The 20,118-nt window shown below is 54.6% G+C and overlaps 11 protein-coding genes across 11 annotated transcripts; 7 read left to right on the top strand and 4 right to left on the bottom strand.

The window, feature by feature from the left end:
• Positions 1-1,095: 1,095 nt before the first annotated feature.
• Positions 1,096-1,393, top strand: VTN49DRAFT_5349 (uncharacterized protein; the record flags this gene model as incomplete). Its single annotated transcript, XM_069413396.1, has 2 exons — positions 1,096-1,110; positions 1,175-1,393. The coding sequence occupies 2 exons, from the start codon at positions 1,096-1,098 to the stop codon at positions 1,391-1,393; spliced, it is 234 nt and encodes a 77-aa protein (XP_069266584.1).
• Positions 1,394-2,331: 938 nt separating this feature from the next.
• On the bottom strand, positions 2,332-3,790 carry VTN49DRAFT_5348 (uncharacterized protein; the record flags this gene model as incomplete). Its single annotated transcript, XM_069413395.1, has 3 exons — positions 2,332-2,347; positions 2,398-2,592; positions 2,643-3,790. 3 exons carry the CDS (start codon positions 3,788-3,790, stop codon positions 2,332-2,334), a joined length of 1,359 nt encoding a protein of 452 aa, XP_069266583.1.
• A 273-nt stretch (positions 3,791-4,063) lies between these two features.
• Positions 4,064-4,780, top strand: VTN49DRAFT_5347 (mitochondrial 54S ribosomal protein mL49; the record flags this gene model as incomplete). The annotated part of the gene is made up of 3 exons (XM_069413394.1): positions 4,064-4,205; positions 4,266-4,678; positions 4,730-4,780. The coding sequence occupies 3 exons, from the start codon at positions 4,064-4,066 to the stop codon at positions 4,778-4,780; spliced, it is 606 nt and encodes a 201-aa protein (XP_069266582.1).
• A 228-nt stretch (positions 4,781-5,008) lies between these two features.
• On the top strand, positions 5,009-5,520 carry VTN49DRAFT_5346 (uncharacterized protein; the record flags this gene model as incomplete). The annotated part of the gene is made up of 2 exons (XM_069413393.1): positions 5,009-5,124; positions 5,379-5,520. The coding sequence occupies 2 exons, from the start codon at positions 5,009-5,011 to the stop codon at positions 5,518-5,520; spliced, it is 258 nt and encodes an 85-aa protein (XP_069266581.1).
• A 48-nt stretch (positions 5,521-5,568) lies between these two features.
• VTN49DRAFT_5345 (uncharacterized protein) lies at positions 5,569-8,463 on the bottom strand (the record flags this gene model as incomplete). Its single annotated transcript, XM_069413392.1, has 1 exon — positions 5,569-8,463. One exon carries the CDS (start codon positions 8,461-8,463, stop codon positions 5,569-5,571), a length of 2,895 nt encoding a protein of 964 aa, XP_069266580.1.
• Positions 8,464-8,663: 200 nt separating this feature from the next.
• On the top strand, positions 8,664-9,372 carry VTN49DRAFT_5344 (uncharacterized protein; the record flags this gene model as incomplete). Its single annotated transcript, XM_069413391.1, has 3 exons — positions 8,664-8,804; positions 8,870-9,181; positions 9,238-9,372. The coding sequence occupies 3 exons, from the start codon at positions 8,664-8,666 to the stop codon at positions 9,370-9,372; spliced, it is 588 nt and encodes a 195-aa protein (XP_069266579.1).
• Positions 9,373-10,569: 1,197 nt separating this feature from the next.
• On the top strand, positions 10,570-12,100 carry VTN49DRAFT_5343 (uncharacterized protein; the record flags this gene model as incomplete). Its single annotated transcript, XM_069413390.1, has 6 exons — positions 10,570-10,730; positions 10,781-10,822; positions 10,874-10,972; positions 11,023-11,309; positions 11,365-12,028; positions 12,082-12,100. 6 exons carry the CDS (start codon positions 10,570-10,572, stop codon positions 12,098-12,100), a joined length of 1,272 nt encoding a protein of 423 aa, XP_069266578.1.
• Positions 12,101-12,556: 456 nt separating this feature from the next.
• Positions 12,557-13,905, top strand: VTN49DRAFT_5342 (uncharacterized protein; the record flags this gene model as incomplete). Its single annotated transcript, XM_069413389.1, has 4 exons — positions 12,557-12,658; positions 12,714-12,861; positions 12,912-13,566; positions 13,617-13,905. The coding sequence occupies 4 exons, from the start codon at positions 12,557-12,559 to the stop codon at positions 13,903-13,905; spliced, it is 1,194 nt and encodes a 397-aa protein (XP_069266577.1).
• Positions 13,906-14,883: 978 nt separating this feature from the next.
• On the top strand, positions 14,884-17,432 carry VTN49DRAFT_5341 (uncharacterized protein; the record flags this gene model as incomplete). The annotated part of the gene is made up of 4 exons (XM_069413388.1): positions 14,884-15,131; positions 15,194-15,280; positions 15,331-16,889; positions 16,942-17,432. 4 exons carry the CDS (start codon positions 14,884-14,886, stop codon positions 17,430-17,432), a joined length of 2,385 nt encoding a protein of 794 aa, XP_069266576.1.
• A 185-nt stretch (positions 17,433-17,617) lies between these two features.
• On the bottom strand, positions 17,618-18,289 carry VTN49DRAFT_5340 (uncharacterized protein; the record flags this gene model as incomplete). Its single annotated transcript, XM_069413387.1, has 3 exons — positions 17,618-17,718; positions 17,778-18,052; positions 18,126-18,289. 3 exons carry the CDS (start codon positions 18,287-18,289, stop codon positions 17,618-17,620), a joined length of 540 nt encoding a protein of 179 aa, XP_069266575.1.
• A 711-nt stretch (positions 18,290-19,000) lies between these two features.
• On the bottom strand, positions 19,001-20,099 carry VTN49DRAFT_5339 (uncharacterized protein; the record flags this gene model as incomplete). The annotated part of the gene is made up of 3 exons (XM_069413385.1): positions 19,001-19,304; positions 19,358-19,950; positions 20,013-20,099. The coding sequence occupies 3 exons, from the start codon at positions 20,097-20,099 to the stop codon at positions 19,001-19,003; spliced, it is 984 nt and encodes a 327-aa protein (XP_069266574.1).
• Positions 20,100-20,118: the final 19 nt, after the last annotated feature.

Genomic DNA, 20,118 nt, shown 5'->3' with positions numbered 1-20,118 from the left:
ACACCGTGAACTTTAGCCCATGCCGCCATGAACTGGACGCAGCAAGTGGGACTCCTTGATTGGTTTTCAGAAGCATGTTTCTTTCTTGCACAATCTAAATGGGTCGAAATCTGTGGACTGTGTACTCCGTTCACTTCCATAAAAGTCTCCAGCCCCTAACAGACTATGGAACATTACGATTCCCAAGCTGGGCGAGGTGCAGAACACGGAAATGGAGACAAAAACTTTCTTTTACAAAACGCAATCGCTTCATTGACGATCTTATCTGATAAAAATTCTCTGAGTCAAGCGCAGAATCAGGGCACGGCAATGGGAAACGCCCCGCGTTCATCGCCATATTGCCATGCAGATTGAGATCAGGACATTTGGCGAAGCCATTTTACTGAAAACAAGCAAACGCCGAACCGGACGACCTGCATGTGTATACGCTTATGGTTCTGTGTGGTGCATCGGACTCCGCAGTTAACTGCCGACTAAGAATTAAAAAACATCGTCGGGTTGGCTGGTTAGCCTCACTTTCTCGAAGTGAGGCGGAAAGCTCTCCACTGATCGGTTCTTGAACGTCGACACCCAACCTTGGCTTGAGGAGGCGGGGACGGGATCAACCTTCGTGATCAATGCACGAGGCGAATTCGAGATTTCATATCCTAATAGTAGCGCAGCGGTTCGTCCGATTCGATCGGAAGACCTCTACCATACTTTATCCAGATGGGTTCGAGGTATATAAACCGAAATGACTACTGCCCGACGGTACCTTTTTTTTTTTCCCGTCATTGTCCCTGACCCTTGAGCAACAAACAACAAACACGCTTCCGTCGATATCCTTCCGATCATATGTGAATGCATAGTGCTCGACCTATTGTGCTGCCAATGCCGCGAGACCAGCAGTACTGGCTCCCTGGCTACGGACTCTCCCGACATGTTGTACTGAGCCATATCCACTACTTCCTTGGCCCGGATGCCTCTGCACGGCCGTACACGTATCAGGTACTCAATTGAACCTCATCTAAAATGAAGACCAAACCGGAGAACGAGCGGTCCTGACGATGTTATTTTCTCCCACGAAAGGGAAGAGAAGGGTACTTGATCAAGGGGATGCCATTGACCCGAGTATGTCCATACTTTAACAAATACGGACATGGCCCACGCCCTAACGTGAGGAAACTCGATGTAGGAACAAATCGATGACCTTGCACTTCTCTCTCGCGAGTACGAACGCCAGGAGGCCGCGCGCATGCTGCACGACGCCGGCCTTGGTCCGATGATGTCCCCGACATGGGAGCCGTACATCAATGAACCGATTCCCGTGCCGGAGAATAAGCAACGGAAGCGGCCGCGGAAATCACGGCCGACGTCGTGTTATGATTCTTACGACTCTTACCGGCGGCGTTGAACGGGTCTCTTTCGAGAATCCTTTTTGCTATGGCGGTTTTCTGATTCCCTAGCCTGGTCATTACTGTGGTTTTGGTTTGGTTTTTTTTTTTTTTCAGGGTACATTTACACTGATTCGATCTAATTGATAATTTCTAAATTGCAATGGAGGATTGGATGTTGGGAAACGAACGGCAACGGCAGTGGTCTGACTTTGAGAGATGCCACCTGGAAATTTAACTCCCCTCTCCCTCCGACGAGCAGCTCCATTCGTCAAAAACATCGGCTATTTCCATAGAGCAATACCCATTCAGTTCTCAGGGGAAAAAAAAAAAAATTACCGTCGTCATCAAATAGGCCAGTACTATTGCAGTCAACTTTTCCAAATATTTTACGGAATTCGAATGATTTGATCGACAAATTCTAGACCCTTGTCTCTCAACCGACAAATCACATCTCTAGTCTAACATACACCTGCACCCGTTCGTTGAACTAGGGCAGCCGTTCAGGTACCAGTACATAATCTATAGGATCGGGCTAAGCTCTTAGATCCAGAGGGTAGACAGCACGAAAGCGGAGCTCGAACCCCCACAGTCTTCGAGAAGAAGCAGAACACGTCAACATCGCATGTGCATGCCATGATCCATCCATCCATCCGTAGCTTTCCTCGTTAGTCGAATGGTATACATACATGCATGCAGTTCATTCATTCGCTCTCTATATGACCTAGTAGGAGTTCCTCGTTCATGGCCCCAGGTAGTACTTCCTGCCGAGTACAATACTGGCAACGATATGACTGGAAAAGAAAAGAAAAAGTGGACATAGGAATAAAAAGCCAAACACAACGCCAACCAACAAGCAAACAAAATCCCGCACACGCAACGCACTGCATCGAATCATCTCATCGATCAATCAACGTGACCAAAGATAGACCGAGTCAAGCCATCCCTGTTTTTTTATTTATTTCACAGCCGCACTGTGATTGGTTAGCTGATGCCGAATGATAGGATTGCCGGGAAGTAATACCTCAAGACTTGTGTCCGGAAGAATGCACCCTTTGTCCGTTCAATCACCTGCTGGTAGACCGACTGCGGCGGGTGGTTCATCACCACAGTGCCCTCCTTGTAGTCGATCTTGGCGTCCACGCGGGTGTCTCGGATCAGGTTGACGATCCATTTCTCGCCTTCGTCCTGGTTGAGACCGAGGCGGGTGGAGAGATCCCTATACCCAATTAGCCCTAGAAAATCTGTTGTTGAGGGAGGGGAACGTACCGAATGTCAATCCGCTGATGGATCTTGCAGTAGCTCTCCGAGATCAAGTGTCGGGCAGCATCGACAAAAGCATCTGCCGCCGAAACGAGGAAGAAATCGGAGCGCAGGACGGTCTCGGCCTCACTAAGCTTCTTCTGCGCCTCCTCAAAGTCAAAGTCGACGTAGAGGGCCTTGACAAAGTCCGTGATGGGGTCCGAGTACTCGTAGCCCTCCTGGCGGACCACCCGGGTCAGGTCCTTAAGCTGCTTCTGGTAAAGACTGGTGTTCTTGTGCGCGCGGCTGCGGTTAGTAATGACGGCGGCAGCCAGGTACCGAATGATCCAGGGACAGCTCGTCTGGATGGTGTTGATGTAAGCGGGCGAGAAGAACAGATCCGTGAGCACATCACGCGCAGGCTCGTGGTTGAAGTACGGGAACAGTGCCCAGTGGATCAGCCAGGTGCGGTGTTGCAGTTGAGCGAGCGGGTTGTTGAAGAACCGCGTCTCGATCGAGTCCTTGACCTTGGTCACCTCCTCCATGGCCGTCTCCCAATTGGTCGTGAGGATCTCCGACGCAAGCTTGCCCCACGTCGCCGAGGCGACCTTGTCGTTGTCTGTCGACAGCACACGGAATTGGTACAGCAGCTCCGCGGCATTGCCGTAGCTACCGCAGCTGTACTGAAACCGGCCATAGTCGTACAGAACATTCACCATGTCGATCGTCACGCCGTGCTGCTCCTCCAAGAACCGCAAGTTCGCCGCCTTGTCGCTGCGCAGCTGGCCAACCACCGCTTCGTCCTGGAGAAGCCCCGTGATCTTGCTGCTCTCGTCCTGGTACTGCTGCAGCTTCGCCAGCACCTCCTCCCGCTTCTTGACAAACTCCTCCGGAATCGTGTCCGAGTTGTTGATCTCCTGCCACAGATTCGCCACGTAGTCCGTCATGTTGGTGTGCTTGAGCAGCTCGTACTTGGCGCGCGCTGCTTCTTGCTGACTCTCAGCGTCATCTTGCCCGCTCACAAACTCGAGTAGCGGGAACACCAGATGTCGGTCGAGATACGGCACGAGCTTCGGCAGCAGGTCGTACTCTTTGGCGATCTCTTCGGCCGTCTTGGGCGGATGAGCCGCGCCTTTCAACAACGACTCCGCAGTCGGGGGGGCCTTGTCTGCCATGATTGCAATTTCCGATCTCAATGTGCTTTTTCTTGTCCTCCAAATCTGTATTTTCATTTTTCGCCAAAAATCAAAGTGGGAGACTTGAAGCCCGCATTTACACTATTCCTAATCAGGAATAGCACCATCCAGCCTTGGCATTTTTCCGGACTCCGTCAAATCTTGCTTGCGAGAGCATCTGATGTTGAAGCCGTGAGTTCTCGAGCAGAGCCAATTCAGCTTGCTCATTGACTGACAGACTTTTTCCCTGTCCAGTCATTTTCTTCCGTCGCCATGGCTTCATTACATGTCCGCCCAGCTGCGGCTACGCTCCGCCGCCGGATGAGCTGGGTGCCATTGTCGTCGACGAGCAGCACGCTCACGAGGACGATGACGATGCAGTCATTGTCAACGCCTTTGCGGGCTTCTCAATTGCGTAAGTTTCAAACTTTCCGGGGGCTATATGATTCCAACGCGTATTAACTGATATTGTTAGATCCGACCACCTCCGCTCTCTCCTCCTCCTCTTCCTCTACTTCCTTCATTCCCATCCAGCAAACCCGCACATTCCTCGCCAAACTCACCCGAAAATCCCCCGCCAGTGCTTCCTCGTCGACAGTCCAATCCCAAGCTCAATCCCAGAACCAGGCTCAGACGCAGGCTCCTCCGCTTCAGCTCACAAACCTTCCTTACTTTGTCCGCCGCACACCCTCCAACCAATTGCCTGTGTACCTTGTAACGAAAGCCGGCGGAACCAAGCGGCAGACCAAGATCCAGAAGATTGAGGGGGATCTCGAGGCGCTGAGGTCGGATCTCGCGCGTGCATTGGGCGTGGAAACGGGTGCACCGGGCGAGAAGAAGAGTCCGGATGTGACGATTAATCGGTTGACGGGGCATATTATCGTCAAGGTAGACCTTTTCCTTTCATTTTCTTCGAAGATTGGGGCTAATAGAATGCAGGGCTGGCGTAAACCCGAGATTCAGAAATTCCTACTCGAGCGGAACTTCTAAATTAAACCGCAATGCCATTCTTATCCGGGATAAACGCGGAACGACCAAAGACGATATAAAACAAAAAGAGTGAAAAAAACTAAAACGGGGAAAAAGTGTACACGGTGGCATCGGAGGATCCTCTCTTCCATCTCTTTCTGGGTGTGACATTTGTATTGTTTATTTCCGGCGTTGGAGCGCGTTGATTTTTCGATTCTCACATTGTTATCGTCCTCTGTTGCCGCGGGAATGATTCATCTTATTCCTCACTTCACTTTGCATGAAGCGTCTGCTGTGCTGCATCGTGTGAAATGTGGACCTGGACGGTGTACTATTCTATTCTCTGCCCATGCCATGCCCTTGTTGTATGTAGTCAGGGAATGAGAAAAATCATGGAATTTATGGATCCTTCGTTTCAAATAAATGAAAATTACATCTGACCCATGAAGCAAAGCATTTGAGGAAATAAGATATAGGTAGGTACCTATGTAGCATATATATACTCTGTACACTGGAGGAATCCGGAAACCATCACATCAGTTGAGAAGCAACCGAATAGACACAAATTCCTTGCAATGATAATGATAACACAACATACAGAATCTGACTTTGAAAAAAGAAATGAAAAAGAGACATTAACACAAAACACCCCAGATCGGAATCACTCCATAACGCGCAGACACACGCAGACACACACACAGACACACGCAGACGCCATGTACGTAGCACACGAAAACCTTCCCTTCCTTAATTTGACATGATCCCTTTTTTTTAAAGGCTTTTTTTGTTTTCCCCCTCGTGACGTTTGATTAATCTCCCAACCCGGCATACATGACCAATTGCTCGACAACATTGCGATCTAGTGTTGGCGTGAGTAGAGCTCCTAATAGAGACTCCCGCTTCGGTAGGACGCCAGACGGATAGTGCAATGGCGCCGACGGATCTTCCTGCTTCGACTTTTCAACCAGCCGCCGCAGGACACTGATTCCACGATTGAAGATCGACACGTAGGCTTGCAAATCCGTCTCAACGTGGTTGCGCATCTGCATCTGCCGGGGATGCGCTGGCACGCGATCCGTACTGATCAGGCAGCATAGGCGGTGGAGGTGCACGGCAAACCCGTCGACGGATTCGAGCCACTGCCGCGCGAGAGAGCCATCTACCAGGCCGGCGAGGATGTCGGCGGCCAGCAGGCCTTGCATGAGGAAGATCTTGCGCATCTCCGCCACGACAAGTGGCTTGCGCGGCTGCTCCGGGATCGTGCAGATGGCAAGCCCAAATGCCCGGGTCAACAGTTCTTGCGCCTGCGGCTCGTCACCGGCGAGAAGCTCCTTGTACAGCATGCGGTTGGGATCGTCTCGAGCGAGGAGCTTCGCCAGCGCGTCGATTGCCGATGGCGTGTACTTGTGGATCGAGGGGTTGTATGGTGGGAATGTGATGCCGTCAGGGCCTGGGGTCGGCGCCGGTAAGGGGGCAAAGGAGAGGAGAAAATGTAGCAGTGATAGGGCCTCGTCCCGGCCGGGAAGGTGGATATTGTGAGCAACATTGCTTAGGAACGTCACAATGTCTTTCATAAAGTCCATAATGTTTCTATGCGTCCGCAAGAACATGTGGCGCGTCCCGAGGTATCGTATGATTGTAGATATAAACTTGACAACGGTGGGCGTGGCCAGGGCGTTGAAGTTTGCTTCCGAGAACGAAAAGTTGCGGAGGATCGTCGTGATGCACAGCAGCCGGTCCGCCGCCCGATCGAGCTCGTAGTCCAAGCTGCCAAACTCGGGTACGTCCACCAGCGACGACATCTCCAGCCGGCAGGCTCGCGTCGTCTCTTCGTACGAAGGCAGCAACATCACGTCCGACACTTCGGCAGTGTGCTCCGCGAGCAGGTCTGCCTGCTCCTCGGCGCAGTCCACCAACGTGTCCACAAGGTCATCGCAATTGTCGAGCAGGATCTGCACCATTGGCTCCGCCGAGATGACCGTCAAAGTGTCCAACGCCATACGCACCTCCGCGTGCAACCCACTCTTGAGCGACATGTTCAAGGCGTGGAGGTCAATTACCCCCAGCTCCCCAAATGACGGGACATTCGGCTTCAGCCGCGAGATATCCTCACCCAGCTGGTAGACCTCGTCTACCACGACAGGCCCATGTCGGCGATTATCGGGCAACACCATCGGCTTGAACTCCTCATCGATGGGTCGACGCAGATCTTGCTGTTGATCCGGCTTGCTGTCCGCAGCGACTTCCGGCCGCGCCTGGGCTGCCGCATCCGCAGCGGACGCCGGTGGCCCTTGCGACTGTCGAGAGCTGCTCGGCCGATGCTGGGGCTGCTGTGGCGGCGCCGCTTTCGGCCGCGGTTGTTGCGGAGCAACTAACCCATTCGCAGCATTAGGTTGCCCGGGACCTTGCATGGGCGCGCCCACTTGCGGCGAGCCTGGGAACTGCTGGCCCTGCTGGACGCCCGGTTGTTGGAACTGCATCCCGTTGAGGTCGCCTGAAGGCGGCCTGTGCGCGGCATTTTGCTGCATCTGCTCTAGCTGCTTTTGTTGCGAGCTTAATAGCGCTTGCTCATAGGGCGCCAGGTATTTCATGAAGACATCTCGGAGCTCCCCGGCAACACCAGGGTACTGCATGACAGGAAACTGTAATTGTTGCGCAATGACCGGCCACATGTTGTTCGCTGTGATCTTCTTTGACCCCCCAGACTTGATTACAATGGCATAGAGTTGGGTCAAATTGACTGGGCGCCCGCCGACATGCGGATTTAGATCCAATGGCAGGTTGCGCGCCATCATGAACTTTTGCAACGACCTGAGGAACGCTTCCTGTCCCCCTGGCCGGCCGATGGGTTGCTGCGGCCGTGCCATTCCGGCCATCGACGGGTTGCCGGCGGGATTGTTCATGCCGACTCCCGGACGACCTGCTAATGCCGGATTATTCGCCTGCATCTGGCGTGCTTGATTCTGCAGTTGCATCTGATACAGACGCTGCTGCTGCGCCGCCATCGCGGCTGGAGATATTCCTTGTGGTAGATTACCGTGATGTGCTTGCATCGCTTGCATGGCAGTTGGATTGGCACCGGTCGTCATCGCTGGCGACTGCGAAAATTGCGGAGCCATCCCTTGCGGAAACGCCTGGCCCGGCACGAAGTTACTGTTTTGCGGAGTGTTGACTCGGCTGCCTTGGTCCGACCGCGTCGGTGACATCGCCGAGCCTACTTGAGGGGCCGCCGATGAGAACGGACTTGGAGAGGCGGTGTCCATTCGTTGCGAGCCATGCTGGTCGAAATCCTGCAGCACTGGAGACTGAGTCGGGTTCGCCGATCCGCCTTGTTGCTGAAGATGTTGAAATGCTGCCGGCGACGCCGTGAACTGCGTTCCGTTCACGGGATTTTGGAAGTTCGTGAAGGGTACTTGTTGTGGAGTCTGCGATCGCGAAACTGCGATACCACCAGGTGCTGGGCGTGGTGACATGGTCATACCGTCGTCGGGACGCGGCCGCTTGGACGGGATCACCTGATTAGGGGTGTGGAATCCGGGCGAGACGTTCCGAGCGAGGCCATTGTTGAACATGCGCTGGAACTGGGACGGGTCCTGCGGTGCAGAGTTTGGCTGGAGAAATGCCATCGACGGATCGATGGTGCCATTGAACGATACATTTTCTTGATTCGGTAGGGTCGAGGCGTCGGAAAGCCAGGCATTCATGTCGTGAGGATCAACCAACCCATCTGCACTCAACGCGATCACTGATTAGCCATTTGAACACAACAACACGACACGCGAGAACCCCGGCGCGCCCGAAGCGGATTCAGTTGAAAACACCGATCCACCAGGAAAAGCGCAATTCTAGACGCGTCCAGGGTGCCTGGACACTTGAGCCGGCACGCGGCGACACAGGGATAGGAATGAGTGGTCGCCACCGAAACATGCGCTTGCGGCCATTGCCCCAGTCTGGCCAGTGGCTGCAACCTGGCACCGCTCGGAGCGCCGGGGGGCTTGTTTCCAGGGTAGGGGACCGGCAGAAAGGACGCGTACTTACCGACAAGGTTGGTTTAGTGAGGCCGGAATAAAGCAAAGGCGCAACGACGATGAGGTCGGATTCCCAAAATAGCAGAGCGCAGAGCAGAGGGATCGGGCCAGGCAAAGCGAGTTGCGACTGGGGCCGGCCGGAGTCACGGGATCAGGCACCAAGGCAGCAACCCGGCTGTGTGTGGCGGTGGCCGCTCCGAGCGTCGAAGAAAGTTCTTTGGGCGGGCGGACAGCCTGTTACAGTTGCAACAGGCGGCGTTCAGCACGCATGTCCCGGCCTGCGACTGGCAGCCGATCTCCGGTAAATCACACACCGGAGCTGGGTGAACGGACCGAGGCCCGGAAGAGGGGTCCGGGTCGCTACAGGGAACGAATGGGGAGTGGCGATCGTGGCGCACGGGGGGGAGTCCGAGGGGAGAGCGGAAGTTATGCTGAGAGTAGGCTGATTAGGCTCTCACCGGGACGGCAGGGCTATTTTTCTTCCCGGAGACAGCGGAAATGAGCGTAATTGGGAGGGGGCGGAGGCAGGAATGGAACAGGCGGAGGCAAGAGTGCCAGCCCGTCCGAGGCTGGAGAAAGGGCTAGCTTGAGTCACGACACCGAACCCACCGAGCGATGGGCAAATCAGCGGCGCGAACGACCGAGTCGGAAAAGGGGGAAAATAATCAGCAGCAAATGAGAACAGCCACTGGAACAAGCAAGCGGGAAATCGTGGGTTTCGCGGAACACGGCGCTCAAAGCGAGGGTCCAAGAATGCAGCTTTTCCCCTCAGAGATTTTTTGCGGCTGCGAGCCTAGTCCCGTTCGGGCTCGTCCAATGCCTCACGCCGCTTTTGCCGCCGCTCTCCGCTTCCAAGTCCTTCCTGATTTCAGACTGCCAGCCCGCACTTTGTAGACTGGGTTTTCCACTCTTGGCGGTAGATACTAGTAGCTAATCATAATCAGACTGTCACAGTTCGTAATAGTCACCGGGATCGGTTTTGGGACCAGCCGACTCTCGCCCCAAGCCCAGACCGGCCGCCAGCCGCCCGGGCTGGCTCCGATCTTCCCCGGTCAATCATAGGAGAGGGAGAGCGGAGCGGACCTGCTGATCTTTAAATTCTTACGGCGGTGTCCCGCTGGGTTGATATAAGGATCATGGACGGCGGGATCGGGCCGAGATGCCTCAGGTCTGGAATCCGTCCGATCCGGTCCGTAACCAAAGCGAGTCATTCATTCATCATCGCGGAAGCGACTCCCAAGGCACATACATATCTACAAAATCCCGTCCTGGAGACGCCTAGAGACCACGAGGAATCCAATGATTGGATCTTCAGGGACCTTTATGCGGCTTCAAATGCCCAACAGTCCATGACGCAAAGACACGGAGAGCTGTTGGGCATTGTATTGACATATCACACAGTTATCGTAAGAGACTGTAGGCCAAGTTCCATTGTATTCGCGTCGGCCAACTGTATGGCCGTAGAGACTACACAGCTGGAGCCTTAGGTACGGAGTATGGAGGGAAGGGAGAAAGACCCTGGCCGGATGAGAATGGAACGATGGAGCGCTCCGTCCTCCATCCTCCGTAAACAGTTGGCCTGATACATAAGGCATTAAATTTAGTCACGTGACCGATAGGCAGCTCGAGTGACGCCAAATGGCTGCTGCCAATGGCGCCAGAAGCTTCGAGCACTGCATCAACGATCTCTCACATCGACGCTGATTTTGACCTTCTGATTCCCTGAATACGGTGAATTTTACCTTCAGAAGCGCATTATATTGCAGACGGTGCAAAGCGACTATGGCGGAGGCTGCCGTCGAGACTCCGACACCCAATTCTGCGCCGCACAAGCGGCCAGCTCCCGCCGACGCGATCGTCCCGGCCATCGAGAACCTGGAGGGCTCCGGGAGTGATAGCGGCGACGACTATGCGACGCTGAAACGACTGCAGCGGCAGCTGGAGTATGTGGATCGGTCGGGAATGGAAGACAGTGACTGACATGCCGGCACAGGTACATTCGCCTGCAGGAAGAGTACATCAAGGATGAGCAAAGGTTCGTACCCAAGCGGCGCAGGACGGCATATCAGTCTGACTATGTTCACAGGAGTTTGAAACGAGAACTAGTCCGAGCACAAGAAGAAATCAAACGGATACAGAGCGTGCCGCTGGTCATCGGGCAATTCATGGAAGCAATCGACCAAAAGTATGATTCCCAGCTGGTGGCATCGATGGTTCGCCGCTGACCGTCATTAGTACTGGCATCGTCCAGTCCTCAACAGGCTCAAACTACGTTGTCCGCATTCTCTCAACGCTCGACCGAGAGAAGCTCAAGCCGTCCTCCTCCGTCGCTCTCCATCGACACTCCAACGCGCTGGTGGATATCCTGCCACCCGAGGCCGACTCGTCAATCGCCATGCTTGGCGCACATGAGAAGCCCGATGTCACATACGCCGACGTGGGTGGTCTGGATATGCAGAAGCAGGAGATTCGCGAAGCCGTGGAGCTGCCCCTGACCCAGGGAGACCTGTACAAGCAGATTGGTATGCTACATCTATCAACTTAGCTGCTTGGAAGACAAAGACTAACTCGTTCCAGGCATCGATCCTCCTCGCGGTGTCCTTCTCTACGGGCCACCGGGAACCGGCAAGACCATGCTCGTTAAGGCGGTGGCCAACAGCACCACGGCCAATTTCATCCGCGTCGTCGGATCCGAGTTTGTGCAGAAATATCTGGGTGAAGGCCCGCGGATGGTGCGAGACGTCTTCCGGATGGCCCGAGAGAATGCCCCCGCCATTATCTTCATCGACGAGATTGATGCCATCGCCACCAAGCGCTTCGACGCGCAGACTGGCGCTGACCGGGAGGTGCAACGTATCCTCCTGGAGCTGCTGAACCAAATGGATGGTTTTGATCAGGGCAGCAATGTCAAGGTCATCATGGCCACGAACCGCGCCGACACGCTGGACCCCGCGCTGCTGCGTCCGGGACGTCTCGACCGGAAGATCGAGTTCCCGTCGCTGCGGGATCGCCGCGAGCGTCGTCTGATCTTCACCACCATCGCGTCCAAGATGTCTCTGTCGCCCGAAGTGGACCTGGACTCCCTCATCGTCCGCAATGAACCGCTGTCAGGCGCTGTCATTGCGGCTATCATGCAGGAAGCCGGGTTGCGCGCGGTTCGCAAGAACCGCTACCATATCATCCAGTCTGACTTGGAGGATGCGTACTCCAACCAAGTCCGGACGGCCGGAGAGGCTGACAAGTACGTTGTCCTTTCTTTCCGTTTACTACCGTCGGTACTGACATATTTTGCAGGTTCGATTTCTACCGATAGAAGTTATCTATTTAGGTGTATGTGAAAGATCTTCGTGTACTGTAAACAAATGGCAACGGAGGATCTTGCGTACCTTTTAATGGATCTGTCTTTGCATGGGGTTGTAGTGTCCCGTCAGACGATTCATGTGACAGAAATAACCTAGATATCAGAGCGGTATGGTACGATACGGGATACAACGTAATTGCTTGATTCGTCTTGCCTAACGTCATACATTCTTGGCGGTTCCGCTGTTCCGGATCGTCGCGGTCTCCAATTGGCCCCCAGATTCAGGTCACGTGGGTCCAGCGTCCCAGCCCCAAAACGGGCAATCCAGGCAGCCGATAGCAACATCACTCCTCATCGTCACTCCCTCTCATCACCTTCAATCACTCTATCCTCAACCGATTTCATCGATTGTTGTTTCTGTCTCTCCCTAGTAGTCTGATTTCCGGGTGGTACCCTCTGTTGGCCACCATGAAGACAACCGCGTTGCTCACCGCCACGGTGCTCCTTGGCTCGGCCAGCGCCAAGGTGCACAAGCTCAAGCTGGAGAAGGTCCCCAACTCGGAGCGATTTGTATGTGCTGTTTGATCTAGCGTGGATTTGGAAACAATTCTGATGTTCTGGGCAGGCGAAGCGCAGTATCGATGATCATCTGCGGTGGCTTGGCCAGAAGTACATGGGCTTCGAGCCCAAGCCGGAAGACGTGCTCCAGGATACCTCCATCAAGCCGGATGGCGGACACAGTCTTCCGATTGACAACTTTTTGAACGCTCAGTGTAGGTGATCTTTTCGTGTCCACCTTGAGTCCGTTGCTAACTGAGTTAAGACTATTCTGAGATTGCCATCGGCACTCCTCCACAAACCTTCAAGGTCGTTCTGGATACGGGCAGCTCCAACCTGTGGGTTCCGTCGTCCGAATGCGGCTCGATTGCATGCTATCTCCACAACAAGTACGACTCGTCCGCTTCGTCCACATACACACGCAACGGCTCGGAGTTTGCTATCAGGTACGGCTCCGGTGCCGTCGAGGGCTTCGTGTCTCAGGATAATGTGGCGCTTGGTGACTTGGTGATCGAGGACCAGGTCTTCGCCGAAGTCACCAAGGAGCCTGGTCTGACCTTTGCCTTTGGCCGATTTGACGGTATCTTGGGTCTTGCCTATGACACCATCTCGGTGAACCACATCACTCCTCCGTTCTATGAGCTCGTGAACCAGAAGCTGATCGACGAGCCCGTGTTCGCCTTCTACCTGGGTGATACCAACAAGGACGGAGATGACTCCGAGGTGGTGTTTGGTGGTATTGACAAGGACCACTACAAGGGCGAGCTCACAACCATCCCAGTTCGTCGCAAGGCCTACTGGGAGGTTCAGCTCAATTCCATTGCCTTTGGCGATGACGTTGCCGAGCTGGAGAACACGGGGGCGGCGCTCGACACAGGCACGTCCCTGATTGCTCTGCCTTCTGACCTTGCCGAGCTCTTGTGAGTGAACTCTCCGTCTAGTTTAGTTCCAGACACTGACTTGCCAATAGGAACCGTGAAATTGGTGCTAAGAAGAGCTGGACCGGGCAGTACACGGTTGACTGCTCGAAGCGGGACGGTCTGCCGGACCTCACCTTCAACCTGGGAGGTCACAACTTCAGCATCACCTCCTACGATTACATCCTGGAGGTGCAGGGCTCCTGCATCAGCGCCTTCATGGGCATGGACTTCCCGGCTCCGGCAGGCCCGCTGGCCATCCTGGGCGACGCCTTCCTGCGCAAGTGGTACAGTGTTTACGACTTGGGCAACAATGTTGTCAAGCTTGGCCAGGCCAAATAGACGAGGCATCCTTACGATCTGTTTCATTCATAGCTTGTGCTTAATTCCCTATGTTGCGTTTTCTCGAGTGCTTTAGGAACTGAGTATTTGGACGAGATGCAGGTCATGACTGGGACCGGGCACCAGCCTGGTTGCTGGATGATTATGCTTCATTGATTCTGTTTGGATATGTAGTGTAGTTAGGCATGGAATATCATGGATATAGGCATTAAGAATCGGGGATACAGAGGCAATGATAAACCTGCTGATAGCTGGGATGACATCAATGCGGGAGGCACGTAACTTATTACCGTTCTGTATCGGTATTTGTTACCGTACGCCTAACTATATTCGGCAGTAAGCGCGCCGTTGGATCGCCTCGTGCGCCTTTACGCAACGCTTCCTCCAACCAAGGCCGGGAGTCTCCTCTTTCACCACGTCATTTATTTCACCAGAACGGCGACTCGTGATTTTCCCCGAGGTTCCGTTAATTCGAGAAAACCATTGGAACTCGTTGCGCCTGCACGCAGCGAACATCACCCATCGAGCGGACCCAACAACCCTCGATCATCCGCTGCCGTGGAAACGACTCAAAGCGTGCATGCGCGCTGCTTTGATTTTGAATTCGGAGAGCTAGCCTGCTTGATTAAGCGCAAGATTGGGCAGCTCTTGGGTTATTGCTTATTGCGCGATCGGCAGAGTATTTCTATTGAGTCTTTGTTTTCGCGCTTCGGGCGTCTTGTTGTTCTGTTTGTCAGGCTACTTAGACGCGGCGCTGTCGCTTGTTACTCCGCTCGGCTTTCATCTCGCATAGCTTGGGTCGGACGTTGGACAAGTGTCGATTGATCGTGAGGCGCGCCGATCGATCAGGTCATGGCCGGTTGACCGCGACGGTCGTACGATAACGATCTACGTTCATTGATTTGCTTGCGCGTGACGACGCGACCGACCGGAAAGGCTTTATCGATCAAAGAAATATAGCCAAGGGACCGATTGGGCATGCTGTTGCGATTACCTCCGGGCCTGCATTACCCAATCACGGTAACGTCGCTGCTCAAAAAGCCCGGCGACACAGTCGACCGCGATGAGGCCATCTTCTGGTACGTCTACCAGACGACGGTGACCGAGGGCGATGGGCTCGGCAACAAGATCGACGTCGTGCGGGATTATCCCACGCGGTTCGAATCTACGGTAGATGGGACGGTGGTGGAGTGGAAGATTCGAAAGGGGGATGTTATTCATGGACCGTGAGTACGGACTTTACTCGTTTGTTGTCTACGGTTGTTGGTGGGACTGACAAAGAGATTAGGATTGACGTTGTCGAGATTGACGAGCCATGTTCGCACGAGATTCAGTTCGGAGGCATGTGTGCCGAGTGCGGCAAGGACATGACTGCGTAGGTTGTCTCGCCAGACAAAGAGAGGGTGATTTGCTGACGTCGATAAGCGCAACGTATAATACCGACGTGATGGACTCGATGCGTGCGCCGATCCAAATGGTTCACGACAACACCGCGCTAACCGTTAGCGAGAGGGAGGCCACGCGCGTGGAGGAGGACGCAAAGCGACGGCTGCTGTCTACACGGCGGCTGTCGCTCGTTGTCGACCTCGACCAGACGATCATCCACGCTACTGTGGACCCGACCGTCGGCGAGTGGAAGCAGGATGAGAGCAACCCCAACTACGACGCCGTCAAGGACGTGCGTGCGTTCCAGCTGACGGACGACGCGCCAGGCATGCGAGGATGCTGGTACTACATCAAACTGCGGCCGGGGCTGGAGCAGTTTCTGCAGAACATCTCTAAGCTGTACGAGCTGCACATCTACACGATGGGGACGCGGGCGTATGCGCAGAACATCGCCAAAATTATCGACCCCGACGGGAAGTTGTTTGGCGACCGGATCCTCAGTCGCGACGAGAGCGGCAGCCTGACGGCGAAGAACCTGCAGCGGCTATTCCCCGTCGACACTAAGATGGTTGTCATTATCGACGACCGCGGGGACGTGTGGCGGTGGAACCACAACTTGATCAAGGTCTCGCCGTACGACTTTTTCGTGGGCATTGGGGATATCAACTCGAGTTTTCTTCCAAAAAAGCCGGAACTGACGCCACCGCCTGGTGCGGCGAAGGCTAAGCGAGGCAAGCCGGGCGAGACAATGCCGGACGTGAATGGCACAACTGTGGCAGCACACAATGGGGAGACCGACCTGTCGACCGTGGAGCAACTAGTGTCGATGGGCGGCGGCGACGACCCTAGCCTGCTGCAGCTGCAAGCGACGCAGCAGGAAGAGACGATCATCCATCAGATGGAAGATCGGCCGCTGCTGCAGAAGCAAAAGGAGCTGGATGCCGAGGAGGAGGCGGCAGAGTCACAAGCCAGCGAAACTTCGAGCGTAGATGAATCAAGGCATCGGCATCACCTGCTGGAGGATCACGACACGGAGCTCTATCAGCTGGAGGAGCGTCTGGAAAAGGTGCACCGGATGTTCTTTGAGGAGTATGACCGGCGACGATCGCAGCGTCCGGCCAAGAGCCGGAACGGTGACGATGAGGAGGACGTGGACCTGGAGGTTGTTCCGGATGTGAAGACGCTGATTCCGCAGATCAAGCGGCCAGTGCTGGACGGGTTGGTGCTTGTATTTTCCGGGGTTCTACCTCTGGGTACGGACGTGCAGAACGCGGACATCTCGCTGTGGGCGAAGAGTTTTGGTGCGGTCATCTCGACCCGAATAGGGCCGCGCGTGACGCACCTGGTGGCTGGGCGGAACCGAACGGCCAAGGTTCGGGAGGCCACGCGGTATCCCAAGATTAAGATCGTCACGACACAATGGCTGTTGGACAGCTTGACGGCGTGGCGACGGCTAGACGAAACGCCGTATCTGGTGCCCGTGCACCCAGAGGACCGAGGGGATGTCGTCGCGGAGAGCTCGCCGTCAAAGGAAGATCTAGACGATGACTGGTTGTCGGGAACGGATGAGGACACGGGGGTATCATTATCTGAGGAGGGTAAGGTTGTTCCTTTACTTCATGTCCCATGACGACAAGCTAATGCAAGTAGATATGGACGAAGAGCTTCTGCGACCCTCGGGGATCGATTCCTTCGGCCCAATCGGCTACGACGCCGAGCAAGCGGAGGAAGTACACAACGAATTGAAAGAATTCCTCGGCAGCGAAGACGAGAGCTCCAGCGACAGCGAGCTCGGGCTAAACGCGGAAGCAGAAGCCGAGCCCGAAAGCAGCAAGAAACGCAAACGGGAGCCCGAGGAGACCGAAGAAACAGGACCGGGTACCACGCAGGAAGGGCAAGAAGAAGGGCCGGACAGCCGGCCGACGCAGCGCGTCCGAGTCAGCCGTGAAGGCGCCGGGCCGAACCTTAAAGAAGCCCTGGCACAGGATGACCAACAAAATCCAGACGCGGCCGGCGGCGACGGATACCCGGAGGACCCGGACGATGATGACGACGCATTGGAACGGGAGATGCTTGCGGCGTTTGAGGATGGGGATTATGACCGGACGGCGGAGGATGAGATAGCTGCGGAGAATGGGTAATGGGTGAATAATTTTCATTTTACTTTCTTGATTTAATATTTGGAGTTTGGATTGTTTTTTTCTGTACAAGTTGCATGCGAGGCGCTGGTGGTTGGTTGGCTCGTTGGATCCATTGACTGAATGACATGACATTTTTATCTACATCAATCATCATCATCATCATCATCGCTCGTAAATCATAACGCTCATAACGCATCGCGGTGCACCTGCCACGACATGACCATCATCCAGAGATAGAATGCCGTATTGACAACCTCGAATGCAAACGTAGCTTTCCAACAATTACCTGCATGAGTTAGCATCCACCAAGCTCTCCCCTCCTTTCTGAGGAAGAAAAAAACGTACAGATATTATATTGCGTCAACCACGCCAACGCCTCCACCGTATTCCCTCGATACGGCATATTCGTGATGAAATTCTGACAATCCGCATTGACGTCTGCCTTTCCGCCGAACATCTGCAGCGCCGACTCCACCAACCCGGTTAGCCAGAGCACGAAGAGGATGAAACTGCCCAACATGATGATTCCGGGGAGGAGTAAGTGTCGGGCCGCGAGGATGAGGATGATCACGACGAAGGCGACGCCGAGGGAGGAGGTGGCTACCATGAACGGAAACAGCCTACATCTTCCGTTTTAGTTATTGCGAGTGGGTGGGGGGGAGAGAGAATGAGGACGGGGGGAGAGAAACTGACCATGGTGTCCCCAGATCAAGCTGTGTTTGAACGGTCATCAACCACGCGTACATCCCCAGACAGGCCCCCGAACCCGCCAGGACGACGATCAGCCAGATGTTCAGCTGGATGTCTGGCCAGTGGTATTTGCGGCGGGGGAGGTGGTGGCGATGTCTTGCAGCCATCTTTGTCACTCTTTTCTCCTCGGATGTCGCTTGAGGGTTGATATTGTATGGCGTGGCGATGCAGTTGTGGTTGTCGTTGCGAATGTCATGCGTTCAATTCAACTCAAGGACAAAAATGTTTGATGAAAACATCGTCGATGGTATGTATGTTGTCCTTGGGCAGCACTTTTTATTCTCAATGAGTGTGTCCAACGCTGCTCTGTCGAATCCCGATTCTTGGTGTTTGTATGCTTGTTGGCCGGGTTTCTCGAATCGCAGTCCGACACGCAGTCCGGTGAGTGAAGCGATCAATCGGATGCTTCAATCACGGCAATGTGATGAACGCGGATGGCGGGGTTTGGTCTAGTCTTGATTTAGTATTCTTTAGTAGATGGTCTAAAAGAGATTCTGCATGCAGCGGAATTTCTTCAACAATAGAAGAGCCGTTGAGAGGAAGGATTATTGACTATTGTACTCCGTTGTAGTCCGGGAAACGAATATCGTACCGTCCCGTACGGTTACCACGGTTCACTGGCAGTGGATACGGGATCCGTACAGCCAATCAGAGCCCAGAAAATTATCATTCTGTCAGTCAATCTTATCAGTTCTTATCAGATACTTCTCCACTTGGATGCCTTGAAAATGCTTCTAGCTGCATATTTAGGCCCTAATAACCAACCCGCAACGCTAGATACATAAACCGAATTAACCTATATTCGTACATAAAGGAGTTTACAGCAGTGTATCCCCCAGTGCACTTCGCACCAACGAGCATCCCGTGCGAATCGTCTCGCTCGCACCCTTCGTCTCGAGTCTCGGATTCACCTCGACCAGATCCATGGCAATCAGATTGCCCGTCTCGTGCACACACTCGGCAATGAAGTCTCCCTCACGCAGCGTCAGACCGCCTCGCACCGGGGTACCGGTGCTCGGCGCCCACAGCGGATCCAGCGCGTCGACGTCGAACGAGAGATGGATCGGTGTGTCGTTGCCAATGTGCGCGAGGGCCATTTCGACGACGCGGCCGATACCATGCCTTTACCCGGTCAACTCCGAGGGTCAACCAGCGGAATGAAAATGGAGACGTACCGGTCGATATCATGCATGCTAAACGCCTTGATTCCGTGCTCCCGCAGCGTCCGCTTCTCCGCGCGATCCACATCCCGCAGCCCGATATACACCAGCTTGCTGACGCTAAGCATATGCTCCTCCTTCAGCCACCCAAACGGCTTATCCTTATCCTCCTCCTTCGCCAACCCCGTCAGGAACGCCAACGGCATCCCATGGATATTCCCGCTGGGGCTCTCCTCCGGCAAGTTGATATCCGCATGCGCATCGACCCAAATCACCGCAATCTCCCGCTTACCGTTGAACCGCTCACGCACTGCCCGCGCCGTACCCGAGATCGTCCCGATGGCAACCGAATGATCGCCGCCCAGCGTCAGCACGAGCTTCCCTTGCCGCGCGTGCTCGTACACCTGCTCGCTGAGTTTCTCCGTCACGGCGCTGACCGCGCGCGGCTTCTTCATGTTCCGGTAGTCAGGGTCCGCGGCGGGCATGATGTCCGAATAGTCATGCACGTTGCCGTCATAGTGAACGTCGTAGCCGAGGTCATCCCGGAGTTGGTCCAGAAGGCCGGCAGAAATCAGCGCGGAGGGTGCAGCTTCGACGCCAGGTTTGGGCTGTTTTCACCGTCAGGACTGGGTTTTTTTTCGGGTGTTGATTGAAAGTATGAGGGATTTACCTGCCCGTGCGAAAACCCCACCGCAACCACACCAAGCTGGTTCGGCTTGGAGAGAAAACGCTGGCGGATTGTCGGAGGTGCCGTCATGCTGAGTGGAGAGTTCTAT

This window comes from Thermomyces lanuginosus (assembly GCF_041956635.1).
Source record: "Thermomyces lanuginosus strain ATCC 200065 unplaced genomic scaffold VTN49scaffold_34, whole genome shotgun sequence".
Lineage (NCBI taxonomy): Eukaryota > Fungi > Ascomycota > Eurotiomycetes > Eurotiales > Trichocomaceae > Thermomyces > Thermomyces lanuginosus.
This window is presented reverse-complemented; position numbering and strand designations above follow the sequence as displayed.